The following is a 17,595-nucleotide window of genomic DNA, read 5'->3' as shown; positions in this document are numbered from 1 at the left end:
ATATACTTATAAAATGAAAATATATAGCCTGGCTGGTTTTGGTCAGTAGTTAGACCAGAGCATCAGCCCTTGTAACCAAAGGGTCTCGGGTTCAATTCCTAGTCAAGGATCAAGGATCAAGGGCATTTACCTGGTTGTGGGTTCACTCCCTGTCCCCAGTGGGGGCACATGTAGGAGGCAACCAGTGGACCGATGTGTCTTTCTTATATCGAAGTTTACCTCTCTCGCTATCTCTCTTTTTCTCCTATTACCTCCACTACCGTCCCTTCCACTCTCTCTGAAAATCAATAGGAAAAATATCCTTGGGGGAGGATTAAAAACATTTTTAACATATATAAATTTATATTTATTCTCTATGATTTATATTGCATAAACACCCTTGTATATAATCCCATTAGTCAGGATACAATTTAACATACATATAAAAATTAAACTAGTTTTTGTTTCCAATCATATTCACCATTCAGTCATAAGACAATAACTACATAATTTAAAGTTGAGAGGATAGTTTGGCTTATTTTTACATACTGAGGACACAGCACAATTCTACATTTAAGCAAGAAAAACAAATATTAAAGAAAACTGAGAAGTTCTTCAGAGTCTCTAATCATATACTAGTTAACCAACTCACTCATTAATCAGTATCTATCCAGTGTTGTTTCAAATAAACTTTCTAAATGTAAAATTATTTCATTAATCAACTTTAAAAGTAAAATGAGTTGCATAAACCAATGTCTGAAATCTGAGTACAGAGCAAAAATCAGAAAAAGAAAAATAAAACTGCTTAAATTTTGCACTTAGAATTTGTTTTGGAGCTTGTTAAAATGATGCCTAAAAATTCATCTGGAAGAACAAAAATAGGAAAAAAGAAAAAAACCTTTCAAAAAGAAAAGTTATACAGATGACCCTGAAGTTTAATACAAAGTATTAAAACAAATTAAGAAGCTATAATAACTAAAGTAATGTAGCACTGGCAAAGGAATAGACAATTCAATGGGACAGAGCAGAAAGTCAAAAATAATAATTTATTATCTCATAAAGGTAGTATTTCAATTATGAGGGGAAAGGAAGGCTTATATAATTGTCGTATTGACACCAATGGTAAACCAATTCAAAGTAAAATTGACACCATACAACAAAATAATGGATTAATTAATAAACTGTAAAAAAATAAAAGCCTGAAATATAAGAAATACACATTATGATGTATAAAACTGAAGGTAGGTTAGTGAAGGCAAAAAGAAGTATAAGTCTAATTTAACTCTACATTATAAAGGAAAACTCACATATTTAAGAAAAAAATTATAAACAGACTGTAAGGAAACCAAAAGATGGAGGGAAGAGGATTAGAAAGACTGCCAAATATGATCAACAAAAGACCAATGTCTTAAATATATCAAAAACCCTTAATAAACAATAGGAAAAAACAAGAACTCAGTAAAATTGTGCAAATGAAGAAATATAAATACTTTCAAACTCAGTAGTCAAAGAAGAGGTAAAACACAATATGGTGTTTCTACATCAGAGAGAGATGGAGAGGGATACTCTCCTAACTATCGTCAGAAATGTAAATCAGTCCAACTTTCCTGGAGGAAAAATTAGAATTATCAAAAAGGCTTCTAATTATCAAAAAACCTATTAGGAGAATAATTATTAAAAAAATCCTTCTAATACTTCAATATTGAATAACAAGTATCAAGATTTCATTACATCATCCTATATAATAAAAGGGTAATATGCAAATTGACCCTAACATCAGAATAACCAGAATGACCACTCTACCAGTCACTATGATGTGCACTGACCACCTCTGGGTCCCTTTCCCTGGCCAGCAGGCTCTGATCACCCAATGGCGAACGGAGAACTGGGGGTGGGTGGTGGGGGATGCGGATGGCTCCAGGCCAAGGCCCCCACCTCACTGGCCGCCCCACACACAGAGGGTGACCTGAGACAGGGGCAGAGGTAGGGCTGGTGAGCAGGAAGGAAGGGCTGACCTCTCGGTCCCTCCCCCTGGCCCTCGGGGGCGGGGGAGGGGTTTGGCCACGGGACCAACTGTGGGCAGCTGGGGAAGATGGTCCTGATCGCAGGCCAGGCCAAGGGACCGTTTCTGCACACAATTTCATACCAGGCCTCTAGTTTTTTAATAATAGCAGAAAAACTGGAAATAACAACATGCTTCAATAACAATATACTTCTAATATGTTAGATACCCATACAATAAAATAATTTTCTAATAACATAGAAAATTGTTCACAGTATATTAAGTGGGATAAAAACAAGGCAGAGCACCCAAAAAAAAACAACAAAAAAAAAACACAACAATGGCTAAAAATTACTAAGAACTTAAAAAAGATTGTCAGACACAAGTACACCTACCCCAAAGTATAAGACTCACTGTTTATTACAGATTACAGATAGCTTTTACTTTCTTCTTTTTGTCACATTACTCAATATTGGCAAGGCATACATATACCGTTTCCCCGAAAATAAAAGTGTCTTAATTTTTTCTCCCAAAGTTGCGCTAGGTCTTATTTTCAGGGAATGTCTTATCTTTCCATGAGCTAGGTCTTATTTTCGGAGGATGTCTTATTCTTGGGGAAACATGGGTACTATTAGTGGGATTATAACATATTAAAACCTTCATGCAAGGTCATCAAAAACCTTAATGGAATCAGTCCTAATACTTACCAGGTGTACCGGTTAATAATGCTGATTTTGTAATCAAAGAAAACATGATAATTTTAAGAGAAACATCATAAGTGCTTTATTCAAAGTAATGTCCATCGCTAGCTACACATTTCCCCCATCTTTAGGTAATTTGTGGATACCATCCCAATAGACTTTTCTTGTTTTGAGGCAAACCATTTAGAGACCCAATTTTCCACTTCTTCATATGTTTTGAAGTGCTGCTCAGAAAGTAAGTGTGCCATTAATCAGAACAAGTGGTAATCTGAAGGAGTAAGGTCTGGTGAATACAGCAGGTGGGTTAATACTTCCCAGGCAAGATCTCTTAACATGTCTTTAAAGTGTGTGATTGTGTGTTATGAAGCAAAATTATTTTGCTGTGTCTTCTGGCACATTCTGGTTGTATTACGATCAAAGTGTGATTCAAATTGCTTATTTGTTGTCAGTAGTAATCATTATTAATAGCTTCACCTGGTTTCAGAAGTTCATAATACACTACACCTTCCTGATCCCACCAAATGCAGAGCATTATCTTCTTTCCGAAGCGATTTGGCCTTGCAGTTGATGTTGATGGTTGACCTGGATCAACCCATGACTTTGTGCATTTGGAACTCTCAAAATAAATCCACTTTTCATCCCCAGTCACAATTCGATGCAAAAAAGGTTTTCTTTCGTGCTATTGAAGCAACATTTTAATGATGACTTTTCGGTTTTCCATCTATGTCTTTTGTTCAGTTGATGTGGCACCCATATTCCTTCCTTTAAAATCTTTCCCATTGCTTGTAAATGACCGGAAATTGTTTGCTGAACAATGTTTCACCTATCCTCAAGTTGTTTTTGAGTTTGACATGCATCTTCATCCAATGCTTATAATTGTTGGTCTTCAAACTATTTCGGTTGACCTGGACATTGTCTTTCACATTGAAATCATCACTTTTGAAGCATTTAAACCAGATTCACAAGTAACTTGAGATGAAGCATGTTCACCAGAAGCTTCCTGAAGTATACGATAACGTTCAGCAGCACTTTTCTTCAAAATAAAGTAATGAATTAAAACTTCCCACAAATGCTCTTTTTATGGCACGAAATTTGACATTTTTAATCATAAAAATATCTGATGTTAACACCTTCAGAAAATATGACATAAGAAGTTTTTAAGCTTGCTGTCAATACAACAAAATAGCATACATATCAAATCGCATATATATCAACATATGTGCAACTCCATCTATTGAAAAAAATACACCGCATTATTAACTGGTACACCTGATAAAGATGGGAAGGAAAGAGAGACTGTAGCTAAATATGAAGGAAGTCCATTGCAATCCTAAATGTAACACTGAAAAATAAGAAAGAACTAATATATTTAACAAGACTGCTTAAAGACATCATAATGGAATACAGACTATTGCAGCTATAAAGATAATGCCACATATTCGTCAACATGGAAAGGGCTTTTGATATAATAAGCAAAAACCCAAGTAATACAATAGCAGGGTTTTGGTATTTATTTTTATATGCACTTGAAAGGAACTGGAAGGAGAAATTCCAAAGCATTAACAGTCCTTTAACTCAGTGAGTTTAAAGTGTTCATGATTTTTCTATATTTTTCTCATTTTTTCTTTTCAGAAAATAACATGAACTGCTTCTATATAAGAAAATATAAAAAACTCTTCATTTTGAAAAAACTAATGATGTAACAATTCTCCTTCCCATAACATTTCCCTGTATTGTTGTTTTTGTTTAGAAGGGGAGAGAATGGAGATATTTTGTTCTAAACATATAAAATCCACCATTACAGAAATGACTAAGATCTTCTGACTGTGAATTTACAATCCTTTGCACTTACTCATGTAGATATAGCTTTATTGTCCTTTACATTGAGTTACCTTTTAAAATACTTATATTTAATTACAAATCCTAGATAAGTGAAGTTTTATTGTACATTAAAAGCAATCATCATCTCTATTCACATCCTTCTAAAGAATTAGAGAGCACTATTAATAATATATATTAATAATCCTATATAATAAAAGCCTAATATGCTAAGTGTTCAGTCATCTGGTCATCCATCATCCATTCAACCAATCAAAACATAATATGCTAATGAGATTCTAAGGCCGCTCAACCACTTGCTATGGCATGCAATAACCACCAGAAGGCAGACAGTCAACTGGTTGACCAGTCACTATGACCTGCACTGACCACCAGGGGGCAGACAGTCAATCAGTCACTATGATGTACACTGACTACCAGGGGGCAGATGCTCTGACTGGTAGGTGAGCTTGCTACTAGGGTCTGGCCAATTGGGACTGATACAGGCCAGACACCTCTGGAGCTGTCCTGTGGTCCCTCCCCGGCTGGCCTACCTCTCACATCCCTCCCTGGCCCCGATTGTTTACCAGTGGGGTACCTTGGCCTGGCCTGTGCCCTCTCACAATCCAGGACCCCTCAGGGGATGTCAGAGAGCCAGTTTTGGCCTAATCCCACAGGCCAAGCTGAGGGACCCCACTGGTGCACAAATTCGTGCACCGGGCCTCTAGTAAATAATAAAGGATACAATTGAAACTAAATTCCAGGTTGGAAGAGGCATAATAACACAACCAGTGGTTTACTTAGAAATGGTTGTACTCCAAGTTTACTGTTTAGAAGTAATTCTACAAGAAAATTATTTTTGTTATATATATAAGTATGTATTAACTGCAAGGCCAATAAAAAAAGTTTAACCCATAATTAGCAAAAAGTATTACTAGTACTAGAGGCCTAATGCCCAAAATTCATGCAAGAGGCTTGGCCCTTGCAGCCACAGCAGCTTGCCTAAGCCATCACACCTGCAGCGGCTACTTTGGCCCTTGCAGCCCTGGTTTTGTCCAGAAGGTCGTCCATAATGTCATTCGGCTGTCCAGTCTAATTAGCATATTATACTTTTATTATTATAGATATTGTTATCCATATTAAACACACATTACCAACCCATGTAATAAAGGGATAGGGAGAAATCCCCACAAAAGGCTAATAACACGCTACCAGCCATGGCAAAAAATAGTTATAACATGGTTCTTTCAAGATAGAGAAACCTATGAAAAGTAAAGAAGAAAGAAAGCAGTCAGTCAAAGATAACAGATTAAAGACTAGTTCTCACTAGTTTTCTTCCCTAGAAAAGTGGTTTGTGAACCCTATGTATTCTGTCTTGGGAAAAAATGTTATGCCAATCAGAAAACCTAATGACTATAGTATTTTTTAAAAGGTTTATGGAGTTTTGCTTAAGATTAAATCTATGCAGAGAGGTAAAAAAAAAATTATATTTGCCAAAGAAGACATAATCATACCAATATATAGTTTTTGTGATGTATTTTAATATGTTAAAAACATACACACATATTAATATATTGATATATTATGCTAACATATTAATGCACATCATAGAATAAGGCAATTCCAATTGCTTTCAATGCAATATAAAACTGCATGTGAATCTCACATGTAGAGAGAATTAAAATTGTGCCTTGGCAAATTTAAAAACGATCATGGACCCTTAGATTCCACAAATAGTTAAAATAAAAAAGATACCTCCCTCTATATACAGATCCTACTAAAGGTGGAAAATTACATCTTTTTAATTTTAGTTGCTTACATTCTATGTCAACATAATTTATTGTAATCAACATGTAATGAGACATCAAATTTTAATTTTTTACCCAAATTTACTAAACGCTTTCTAATATTTTCTATATAGAATAATGTATTTTTATCTAATACTATTTTAAAATATTAATTTTGAATTTTTACATTTAAAAATAATGCATAATTTTTAATATACTGAGATTTTCAAAATCTCAGTATATTAAAAATAAAATTTTGAATTAATAAAATACTGCCTAACATGATGCTGACTTTATAGTTCCCAGAAACTGCAAATCTAACCGCATAAAACTGAGGACACAAAACTTGCAATCCTATATAATAAAAACATATTATGCTAAGTGTCTGGTTGTCTGGTCGGTCAACCAAAGTGTAATATACTAATGATACACTAAGGCTGCTCAAACGCTCACTATGACATGCACTGACCACCACAAGGCAGATAGCCGACCAGTCAACCAGTCACTATGACGTGCACTGACCACCAGGGGGCAGACGCTCAACACAGGAGCTGTCCCCTGGTGGTCAGTGCACTCCCATAGCAGGAGCACCACTCAGCTGACCGACCCATCCCTGCAGCCCACCAGCCTGGCAGCAGACACTCTCTCCCTCAATAGTGCTACAGGTCCAATCTCTGAAGAACAGGCCAGGCAATGAAGGACCAGCACCACTGGCAAGATCCCAACAGCACTGCTGGAAGTTGGCCTCAGGCACTTTGGCCACTTCCCCTCCCTAGACACTCCCCAAGGAAGAAACAATGTAAAAGCAACACTAGGTGGCTCCCAACAACTGGCGCAAACATCAGCGGGTTGGACCTGGCAAGGGCATCCTACCACACACCTGGAGGGCCAATCACATCGTGGCCCCCCCTCTCCCACTTCGAGATGGGTGCCAGATGCAGGGCTCATGCTGGCAAGCACTGCTGTGGCAGTGTGAGCCTCTCCGGATGGGGATTGACTGGGTGTGAGCCCGAGGCAGATGCAGTGAGGCAGGGATGAGCAGGAGCAGCAGGAATGAGCAGCAGGTGGTGTTGGACTGCCAGTTTCAAGCCCAGTCCCTGTAGGCCACCACGAGGGACCCCACCCATGAATGAATTCATGCACCAGGCCTCTAGTGTAAAATAAAATAAATCACACAAAGCCCTAGCCAGTTTGGCTCAGTGGATAGAGCATCAGCCTGTGGACCAAAGGGTCTCAGGTTTGATTCTGCCAAAGGGCATGTACCTCCCCAGTTCGAGCCCTGGTCGGGGCTTGTGCAGAAGGCAACCAATCAATGTGTTTATCTCACATCGGTATTTCTCTGTCTTTCACTCTCCTTCACTCCCTCTCTCTAAAAATCAATGGAAAAATATCCTCCAGTGAGAATTAAAGTAGAAATAAAAAATCACACAACATATAAAACATATTCTCCCCAATTTCAATAAGAATATAACATAAATGGGTGGAACTGGAGAGCATTATGCTAAGCGAAATAAGCCAGTCAGAGAAAAATAAATATCACATGATCATACTCATTTGTGGAATATAATGAACAACATATACTGATGAACAAAAACAGATCCAGAGACAGAGAAGCATCTGTTAGATGGTCAAACCTCAGAGGGAAGGTAGGGGAGGATGGGGGTAAGGGGGAGAAATCAACCAAAGAATTTGTATATATTCATGTAATCAATGGACACAGACCCCAAGAGGGTGAGGGCATTATTGGGGGACAGGGGGCAATGGGGGAATAAGTGCACATATGTAATACCTTAATCAATAAAGAAAATATATATAGCAACCCCGAAAAGAAGTATTCCTTGTATAAGCTATATTTTCAATATTTATTCTGTTGTCCAATATGGTAGCCACTTGGTAAATATGCCTATTTAAATTTAAACTAAAATTTAAAGTCCAATTGTTTAGTTGCCCATCTCATTTAATGTACTCAATAAGTACACAGATTAATGGCTATAATACTATAAAAAAACAGAAACAGAAATTTCTATCACACAGAGAGTTCTACTAGAATGCTATGATATAGACAAATGTTTTCTCTCTATAGGAAATTATAAAAGTTCTTCCCATAAAACTGCAAATATTTCTCCCTGCACTTGACACACTCTTTACAAATTTCCTATGTTAATGATGATAATTAGTTTTTTAAAAAGATAACAACTAAAAGGATAGTGTTTACTATGTGTGGGGAACAATATGATATGCTTTGATTCGATATCTCATTTCATCCTCATATAAACCCTATTAAATAGAAACAAGTTCACAATCCCTTATCTGAAAGATGTATTTCAGAATTCAGAAGTTTTCAAGTTTTACAAAGTTAATACTATACATAAACCATAAGCTACATAACATCCTCAGTAGGGTCTAAGAAAGCACTTAGCAACACAGTGGAATGAATGAATATTAACACTAAAGTGAAGACAAACATAAGTGCATATCCTAGTTCTGCCATCATATCAGTTCAGAACAGATATTCCCATCCTCCAATGTGATAATTTGCAACTACATTGCAATTTTAGAATGACAGACCTGTGAATTTTTACCTAGTTTTCATCATTGATTTACAAAAATGACTCCATCTTCCTGAATTTCAAGAAACCACTTCTATGGTTGAACAACTGTTTTCCCCCCTGGTAATTATGTACACTGTATCTGAAAATAAAAGTCCCATTTATTTTCTTGACATGAGAGAACTGATAGAGATATTTTAAGTACAAATTCAAAACTATATTTCGTCACATTTACCAAGTGACACATTTTTTACAATACAGGCCATTAATTCAGTTGACTAGCAACCTCAACATTTCCTTATTCCATTTCTGAAAGAAAAAAAAAAGTATAACCAATTTTCAGTTACACAGCACTTTTATTTTCTCAATCAACTTTCACATACATTTTCTCACTGTCAGGAAAGATTGTGATCAACTTAGTATTATAATTTAAAAGTCATCCTCAATCATGTTATAAGCCATTGCATATCTTAAAATATTCCAAATAGATGCCTCTCACAGAAAGTAAAAGGATAAATTTATCCACAAATTTAGTGTAAGGTAAATATCAGGAATTTAAATAAAATATTTAATAGTGACATAATATAAATATGATAAATATTTAAATATTCAATAATAATGAGGCCATATTTATATTTAAAATTATAAAATATTACAAATATAAGCAACCAATATGGAGTATACTGAGTACTTCATTTCTATGAAAAATTATATTTTCTCTTGGTTACTGATATAGCCTTGCATAAAGATTTGGTGATTAGGAATAAGACATTGAAAAAATGCTATGATAATATAAAAATAATAACTTAATCCAATACTTCTTATAAAATTAGACCTCATTCCTAATAACAGTAATTAAATGAACAATTACTTTACTTTCACATTATTACTTCATTATAGCACACTAGTCAAACATAAACTGGTAAAAGTTCATTTGTTCACTAAGTTTTATAAATCAAAATAAAAGTTTTATTGATTGAAATGTAACTTAGCATAATTTGTCAAGAGCACTGACTCTGGAGTTAGACTTCATGGATTAAATCCAGGTTTTGCCAATTACTATAACGGCAATTTCTGAAGCATTATTAACCTTTGTATTTCAATTTTCTCATCCATTAAAGGGAAATAACAGAATTTACCTTATAGGGTTGTATAAGGTTTAAATGAAATGGTATATGAAAATACTCAGGTATATATGGTACACATTATGTTATATATGAGCATTCACTATTATCAATAGTAGTGTTAAAGTATCTTTGAAATTATAATGTATTAATGTTAGCACTTTCTACCTTTAATAATTTTTCTTTCCTCCAATTTTCTGAAAAACTTAAATGTACTATGGAAACTCAATAACTGAAGGGACCTTGTGTCAGTATAGTAACTTTCTATTACTAACTCATAAAGTTAAATGTTTTTATTGACTGATTTTAGAGAGAGAGGAAGGGAGAAAGAGAGATAAATACTAATTTGTTGTTCTACTTATTTATGCATTCACTGGTTGCTTCTTGTAAGTGCCCTGACCAGAAACTGAATCAGCAACTTGGGAGTATGGAGACAACACCTCAACCAACTGGGTTACCTGGCCAGGGCTATGAACACATATATTTACATATTAAATCTCTTTAAAGTTAGACTGAGGTAAGGGTAGAACTAGGAACATATTCTTACACAACTCATAACTTCAAAATGCTAAAAGGCCAAATTATACCATTCCACATATACAATTATGCCTTAGTCTAGTGTAGTGGTTGGCAAACTCATTAGTCAACAGAGTGGCAAAGTGCACAATAAATAAATGGTTGTTGCTATTTATCCCAAAAATTCCCAAGAGAAGAAGCAAATCTTACTGAGAAAATTATTAGTCCAGTTTTGAACATACCAAGTTTGAGGTGCTCCTGAGCATTCCAGGAAGCAATCAGAATTAGACCTAAAGTTAGCAAGCTTACCCTCAGAAGTTCATCACTTCCTCCCATGAACTGCTATGGAATTTATCACACCCTAGTACATGACAATTATGTCTCCACAACCCTTCTTCACTGTCAGACTACCTTAAGGACACTTAGGTCCTGCCATGTATGGGCTCAATACTGTCGATTTTTTTAAAATGCAGAACTTGCAGAACCATATAATTAAATGAGTAAATTTTATCGTATATAAAGAAAGTTCTGATTTTTTTTTAAATGATTTTTCATCTGTGGATTTTAAATAAGGCTTTTTTATTTTTATTTCATCACATAAAAATTACTAAATTGCCGAGACCGGTTTGGCTCAGTGGATAGAGCATCGGCCTGCGGACAGAAAGGTCCTGGGTTCGATTGCAGTCAAGGGCATGTACCTTGGTTTGCGGGCACATCCCAATGGGGGTGGTGCAAGAGGCAGCTGATCGATGATTCTCTCTCATCGATGTTTCTAACTCTCTATCCCTCTCTCTTCCTCTCTGTAAAAAATCAATAAAATATATATATATATATATATATATATATATATATATATATATGTATTTTTTTTTTTTTTTTTTTTTTTTTAATTACTAAATGTTACCAAGCAGTGAAACCCTGGCATCATCACCAGGTCTGTAAACCTGAAAAAGAGTAATACAAGTAAAGAAGTATATAAATAAAAAAGAGAGTCCAATGAAGACTTCTTATAGTGTATTTAAATTACTTAAAATTCTTATGAAGTTTGTTAAAATAACTGAAATGTGAAAAGATTTCACTTTCTAATTTATTCATACAAGTTACCTGAGTTCAGTAACTTACTAATGAAAGGCCTCTGGATCCTGCTGGCAACGTTATTAAAAAAGTGTGATAACTGTCTCACCAGCTGTGTCTACTTTGCAGCAGCCATTGTGGAGAACAGCATGAATTTCCTCAAAAAACTAAAAATGGAACTCCTATTTGACCCAGTGATCCCACTTCTAGGAATATATCCCAAGAAACTAGAAACACCAATCAGAAAGGATATATGCACCCCTATGAGGCACAATTTACCATAGCTAAGATTTGGAAACAGCTTAAGTGCTTATCAGCAAATGAGTGGATTAAAAAACTGTGGTACATGTACTCAGTGGAATACTATGCTGCAGTAAAAAAGAAGGAATTCTTGCCATTTGCAACAGCATGGATAGAACTGGAGAGCATTATGCAAAGTGAAATAACCCAGTCAGAGAAAGATAAATATCACATGATCTCACTTATTTATGGAATATAATGAACAACATATACTGATGAACAAAAACAGATCCAGAGACGAAGAAGCATCTATCAGACCGTCAAACCTCAGAGGGAAGGTAGTGGAGGATGGGGGTAAAGGGAGAGATCAACCAAAGGACTTGTATGCATGCATATAAGCCTAACCAATGGACACAGACAACAGGGGGGTGAGGGTATGAGTGGAGGGGTGGGGGTGAGAGGGACAGTGGGGAGATAAGGACACATATGTAATACCTTAATCAATAAAGAAAAAAAAAGCTGTGATAAGTAGCATATAGCAAATATGCTCTCTTGTAAGCTGCTGCCATCCCCAACCCACTAGCATTTGTTTGACTGCTAATCTTTTAACTTAAAATCTGTAGTAGAAGCATTTCCTAAACTAAAGAATGCTTCACTGGCAGTATTTGCCACCTAAACTTAAAATTCTATTTAGGCTCCAACAGCAGAACAGACTGGCAGCCAGTGTTATATTAAATAGAAAATCATGACAATTTCATTTGTGCTTGACAACTAGATACTTGTAACCATTCCCTGGAAATGTCACTACAATGATGTTACTTATTTGGAGCGGTAGGATCCAAGAGAAAAAACAGGTCATTAGTGGTTAACGAGTAAAGAAGACAGTAGCAGTAGGGATGGGAAAACAGCAATACAACACAAACAGACTTAGGAGAACTGTGAAACTGCAGAAAAAAATAAAAAAAGTTAAAAAAATGTAAGGCTTTATGGAATTAAATTCCTACAACACAAAATAAACACAGAGATGTAAGCCTACACTTTCTCATTTGAAATCACATAAGCAAGGATCAAACATATATTGATGCTAAGTTTATATAACAAAAGCCTGAAAACTTTATACAAATAGAAAATATTGATAAATTAAAAAATATTCCTCTAATTTTGGCCCTACCTTTTTTGCTCTATGAAGCAATTCATAAGGGGAAAAAAATAACTTCAGACTATAAATGATGAATGTAACTATTAGGAGTAGCCTCTCTATGAGGTCTGAAATAGAAGGAAAATATATATTTCTTCCAAAGCTGTAGCCAACAATAACTTTTGCATTCTGAATCCAGCTTAAGCACATTAGTAGGGAAGATGTTTGCAAAAGTATTTAATAAGAAAGTGCTGAATTTAGCTTTTTTTTTTTTTTCTCATTTTTTTAAGTGGCATGCAGTCTATTAAATACATTAAGCAGAACCTCTTCTAAGTATAAATGATAAAAGGGGAAAAAAAGTTTTCTTATTATAGAGACCAGTTTCTACAGGTGAAGGGTCATCAAACTTTTTCTGTAAAGGTCCAGATAGTAAATACTTTCAGCTTTATTCGCCATGTGGTCTCTATCACAAATACTCAATTCTGCCATGAAGCATGAAGGCAGAGATAGATAATAGATAAGCGAGTAAAAACCTTATTTTCAAAAACAGGCAGCCAGTCTATGGGCTCATGGACCTAGTTTGTTGATCACTGCTATAGAGTATATTAATTACCTACCAATAAATATATTGCTTTAATAAATACCACCAAATTTAAAATATGATGTCTGTGATTTGCTTTAAACTGTTGAATTAAAAACAAGAGGAGAGTAGGAAAAAAGGTTAAATAAGACTGGTAAAACACAGTTGCTGTTAAAGCCAGATGATGGATGCGTGGGGTTCACTATATTCTTCTCTATAATATATACTAGTGACCCGGTGCACAAATTCATGCACATTGAAAGGAAATTAATTGGAATAAATAGTTTAATATTGCTATTCACGCTTTCTCTATAATAGAAGTGTCAGCCAACTTCATGATTGACAATGACAGATCAAAACACACGCATGTGATTGGTGCCAGTGAGAGCTTTATATGTATCATGCATACATGAGTCAACTTAGCCTTTTATATATACAGAATATTTAACTGCAGCAGTGTTTAATTATATTCTTCACATTGAGAAAGCCTGAAGTTATTTTCAAGGTCCATCATTTCAGTTGGGTCAAGTTTCTAAGCTTTCTAAATTTCCATTTTCTAGCTAATGAAAAGAAAATAGGATTCCACCAAGTCTCCTATCTACCTACTCCAGGACTTCTGTGAGGCATAAGAAAACAATTCACAGATATATGGTTACAGTGTGAAATGTTTCCACCTATCTATAAAGTAAGTCCTGTTCCTGGGCTGAAGAAACTGCAAGGAGGCTAGTTGTTGCTAGGGAGAGGAAGCCAGGTGTTGTTGCTACATGATGTCATTACCCAGATGAACACTAAGCATATTAGCCTTTAATATATATAGATTATATGTAATATGTTTTAAAACACAAAGTAAATTGGTGGACTGGCTCTCTATAGGAAAATGAATTTCCCCACTTTACTATTAACCTAGTTAACATATTTGATGTTTTTCAATGTGAGAGAAACACATCGATTGGTTGCCTCCTGCACAAGCCCTGACCAGGACAAGCCAGAGAGGAACCTGCAACCAAAGTACATGACGTTGGCTGGAATTGAACCTGGGACCTTTTGGTCCTCAAGCCGATGTTCTATCCACTGAGCAAAATTGGCTAGGGAAACATAAAAGATTCATAACATAAAGCTACTAAACCATAATGAAAAAACTTAAAACTAATAAACTGTATACTGCCGTGTTTCCCAGAAAATAAGACATCCTTCAAAAATAAGACCTAGCGCATGGAAATATAAGACATCCCCTGAAAATAAGACTTAGCGCAACTTTGGGAGAAAAAATTAATATATGACACTGTCTTATTTCGGGGAAACAGGGTAGTTTACTGAAAGTGTATAAAGCATAAACCCTTAACATTTTCCATAATTTAAAACATAACGCCAGATAGCTCAGTTGGCTAGAGCATTGTCCCAATATTCCAAGGTTATATGTTCAAACTCTGGTCAGGGTACATACAAAAATCAAACAATGACTACATAAATAGGTGGAACAACAAATCAATGTTTCTCTCTCTCTCATACTCTCTCTCTCTCTTTCTCTCTCTCTCTTCTCTGTCTTTCTCCTCTCTAAAATCAGTAAATTAAAAATAAAACAAACTGACTCACCTTATACAACTCCTAAATTAGTACATTTATTTTATTCTCATCTCGTATCATCTAACAAAATGTGTTTCCAAACTCTAGGTTTTTTTTTTGTTTTGTTTTGTTTTTTTTACAGAGAGGAAGGGAGAGAGGTAGAGAGTTAGAAACATCGATCAGCTGCCTCATGCACACCCCCTACTGGGGATGTGCCTGCAACCAAGGTACATGCCCTTGACCGGAATTGAACCCGGGACCTTTCAGTCCGCAGGCCGATGCTCTATCCACCGAGCCAAACCGGTTTCGGCTAATCTCTAGTTTTTTAATATAATTACTAGAGGCCCAATGCACAAAATTTGTGCAAGGGGATCAGCCCCCGTAGCCCTGGCTTCGTCCGGAAGATCGTCTGGATGTCTGATTTAATTAGCATATTATGCTTTTATTATTATAGATTTTAGGGCATACTTATATTATTTATTATATATATAATATATATATATACATATAATAGGTTTAATTTTCAAATGAATTAAATAATTTTTACTCAGTTTTAAACTCTAGGCAATAAATATCAATAGATACAACCCACATAAACAGATGCTTAGCATAAAGGGAGCCTGAGACCAAAAACTTAATAACCTGTGATCTAAGTGTTTTCAATGTAGTTTAAAGTACGTTCACCAAGCAAGTATTAGATATATGCTCAAATGCATTTTTTCTTAGAATAATAAATATCACACAGTGGAGTCCATCCATTATGAAAGCTCTCAATACACCCACAAGAGGAAGATACTTAAACCTTCAAAAGAAACATTCTTTTAAAATTGCTGGACATGTCAGGAATAATGCATCCAAGTCAGAAAAAGAGGAGCTCTAATGTGTTGTCCCCTTATGCAGAAAATTATCTCCTGAACCAATAATAAAGAAAAACTAACATGTGCCAACTGACATTTCCAATAAATATGATTTAAATCAAGATATGCATTCTCACTCAGTGCAGGAAGCCAGAAATCAAGCTGAGAAGAGTCTTAGGAAAGAAATCTTAATGACTGTGCAACTTTTCAAAAACTGAGTGTGTTTTTAAAATATTCTCAGTTTTTTCTCAATCTTCTGAAATACAGTGATTTCAAATATTATCAAAACTAAAAAGTAAATTATATTAGGCAAACATAATTATTGTGAATTTGAGAATAACTAAGAACTCTGTGAAAATACTGCAACTATGCTAGAATATAATCTACATCATAATTTTCTAAATCGAAAATAGGAATAAATAATTTATAACAATTAGAGCAAAAATATTTACATAAATGTTCATTCTTTTATACATATAAACCAATACTTATTTTCTTAATACAGTACAATTGTAGCATTCTTAACTAATGTTGCCTCTTTTGTCTGCATACTGCTATTGAAAATGTTATCAAACAATTTCATTTTTATTTAAGTACAAGTTTCCCAGTTAAGTTTTATAAATGTTATTTCTATTGTCTTTTTATCAACATGAATAAGTTAACATAGTAATAAGTAATATGCAGAGACATACTTACAGCATGCTCTGCAATTCTGAGGCAAAGCTTGTAGACTTTCCTGTACTTCTTCCACTACTTGAAGTTGCAGTAGACATTGGGCTGGCTGCAGTATTATTCATCTAAATAGAAAAGATAAATAACACAAAATGTATTTAATTATAAATAAATGCAAGGAAAACAAAAGCAATTGTAAATTACATCAAAGAGTATAGAAAGCCCTAGCTGGTTTGGCTCAATGGATAGAGCATCGGCCTGCAGACTGAAGGGTCCCAGGTTCGATTCCAATTAAGGGCATATGCCTGGGTTGTGGGCTCAACCCCCAGTAGGGGGCGTGGAGGAGGCAGCCAATCAATGATTCTCTCTCATCATTGATGCTTATATCTCTCTCTGCCTTTCCCTTCTTCTCTAAAATCAATAAAATATATATTTTTTAAAAGAATATAAAATTTTAAATTTCTAATTTTTGTATGTAAATCTAATTTTTTATACTTAATGTTCTTTATTAAAATGAAATAGTAAGCCCAGCCAGTGTCGCTCAGTGGTTGAGCATCAACCCATGAACCAGGAGGTCACAATTGGGGAAAAACTGCTTAGTCATGTATGATATAAAAAATTACTCCCTTGAGTGATAAAACATTTCAGTACATATTTTATAATAAGTAATGGAAGAAAAATAGTCATTAAAATATTTTAATAGAGCTCAGTGGTTTTCAAAATGTGTTCCAGGGAGCCCTAAGACTCACTGGCACTATTTCACGGAGCTCCGAGTGGCCCTCACCCATATACCAAGCATATACCTCATCCAGAACCACCAGAACAACTCAATATATAAATAACATTCCAAGTGAGATTTCATTTAAAGAAAAAAATTGCACAACTGTAAGATATAAACTTAGAAAATCACAGCACAATCCCTATACGAACCAAAGCCTTAATACAAATAATATAAAGTCAATCAGATCAGAAGTAAGCACTGTGATATTTTATAA

The 17,595-nt window shown here is 35.0% G+C and overlaps 2 protein-coding genes across 7 annotated transcripts in view; one reads left to right on the top strand and one right to left on the bottom strand.

Moving 5' to 3' along the window:
* The window catches only part of RUNX2 (RUNX family transcription factor 2), a 330,253-nt gene that overhangs the window by 25,969 nt on the left and 286,689 nt on the right, over positions 1-17,595 (top strand). The gene's annotated exons all lie outside the window — the stretch shown is intronic.
* SUPT3H (SPT3 homolog, SAGA and STAGA complex component) overlaps positions 1-17,595 on the bottom strand; it is a 393,577-nt gene that overhangs the window by 359,978 nt on the left and 16,004 nt on the right. For both annotated transcript variants that reach the window (XM_045573190.1, XM_045573189.1), the window contains exon 2: positions 16,625-16,725. In XM_045573190.1, coding sequence (XP_045429146.1) covers positions 16,625-16,725 — 101 coding nt within the window. The remainder of the gene's footprint in view (positions 1-16,624; positions 16,726-17,595) is intronic.

This window comes from Pipistrellus kuhlii, unplaced genomic scaffold (genome assembly GCF_014108245.1).
Source record: "Pipistrellus kuhlii isolate mPipKuh1 unplaced genomic scaffold, mPipKuh1.p scaffold_m20_p_5, whole genome shotgun sequence".
Lineage (NCBI taxonomy): Eukaryota > Metazoa > Chordata > Mammalia > Chiroptera > Vespertilionidae > Pipistrellus > Pipistrellus kuhlii.
The sequence above is the reverse complement of the archived record's forward strand: the minus strand, read 5'-3'. Positions and strand labels throughout refer to the sequence as shown.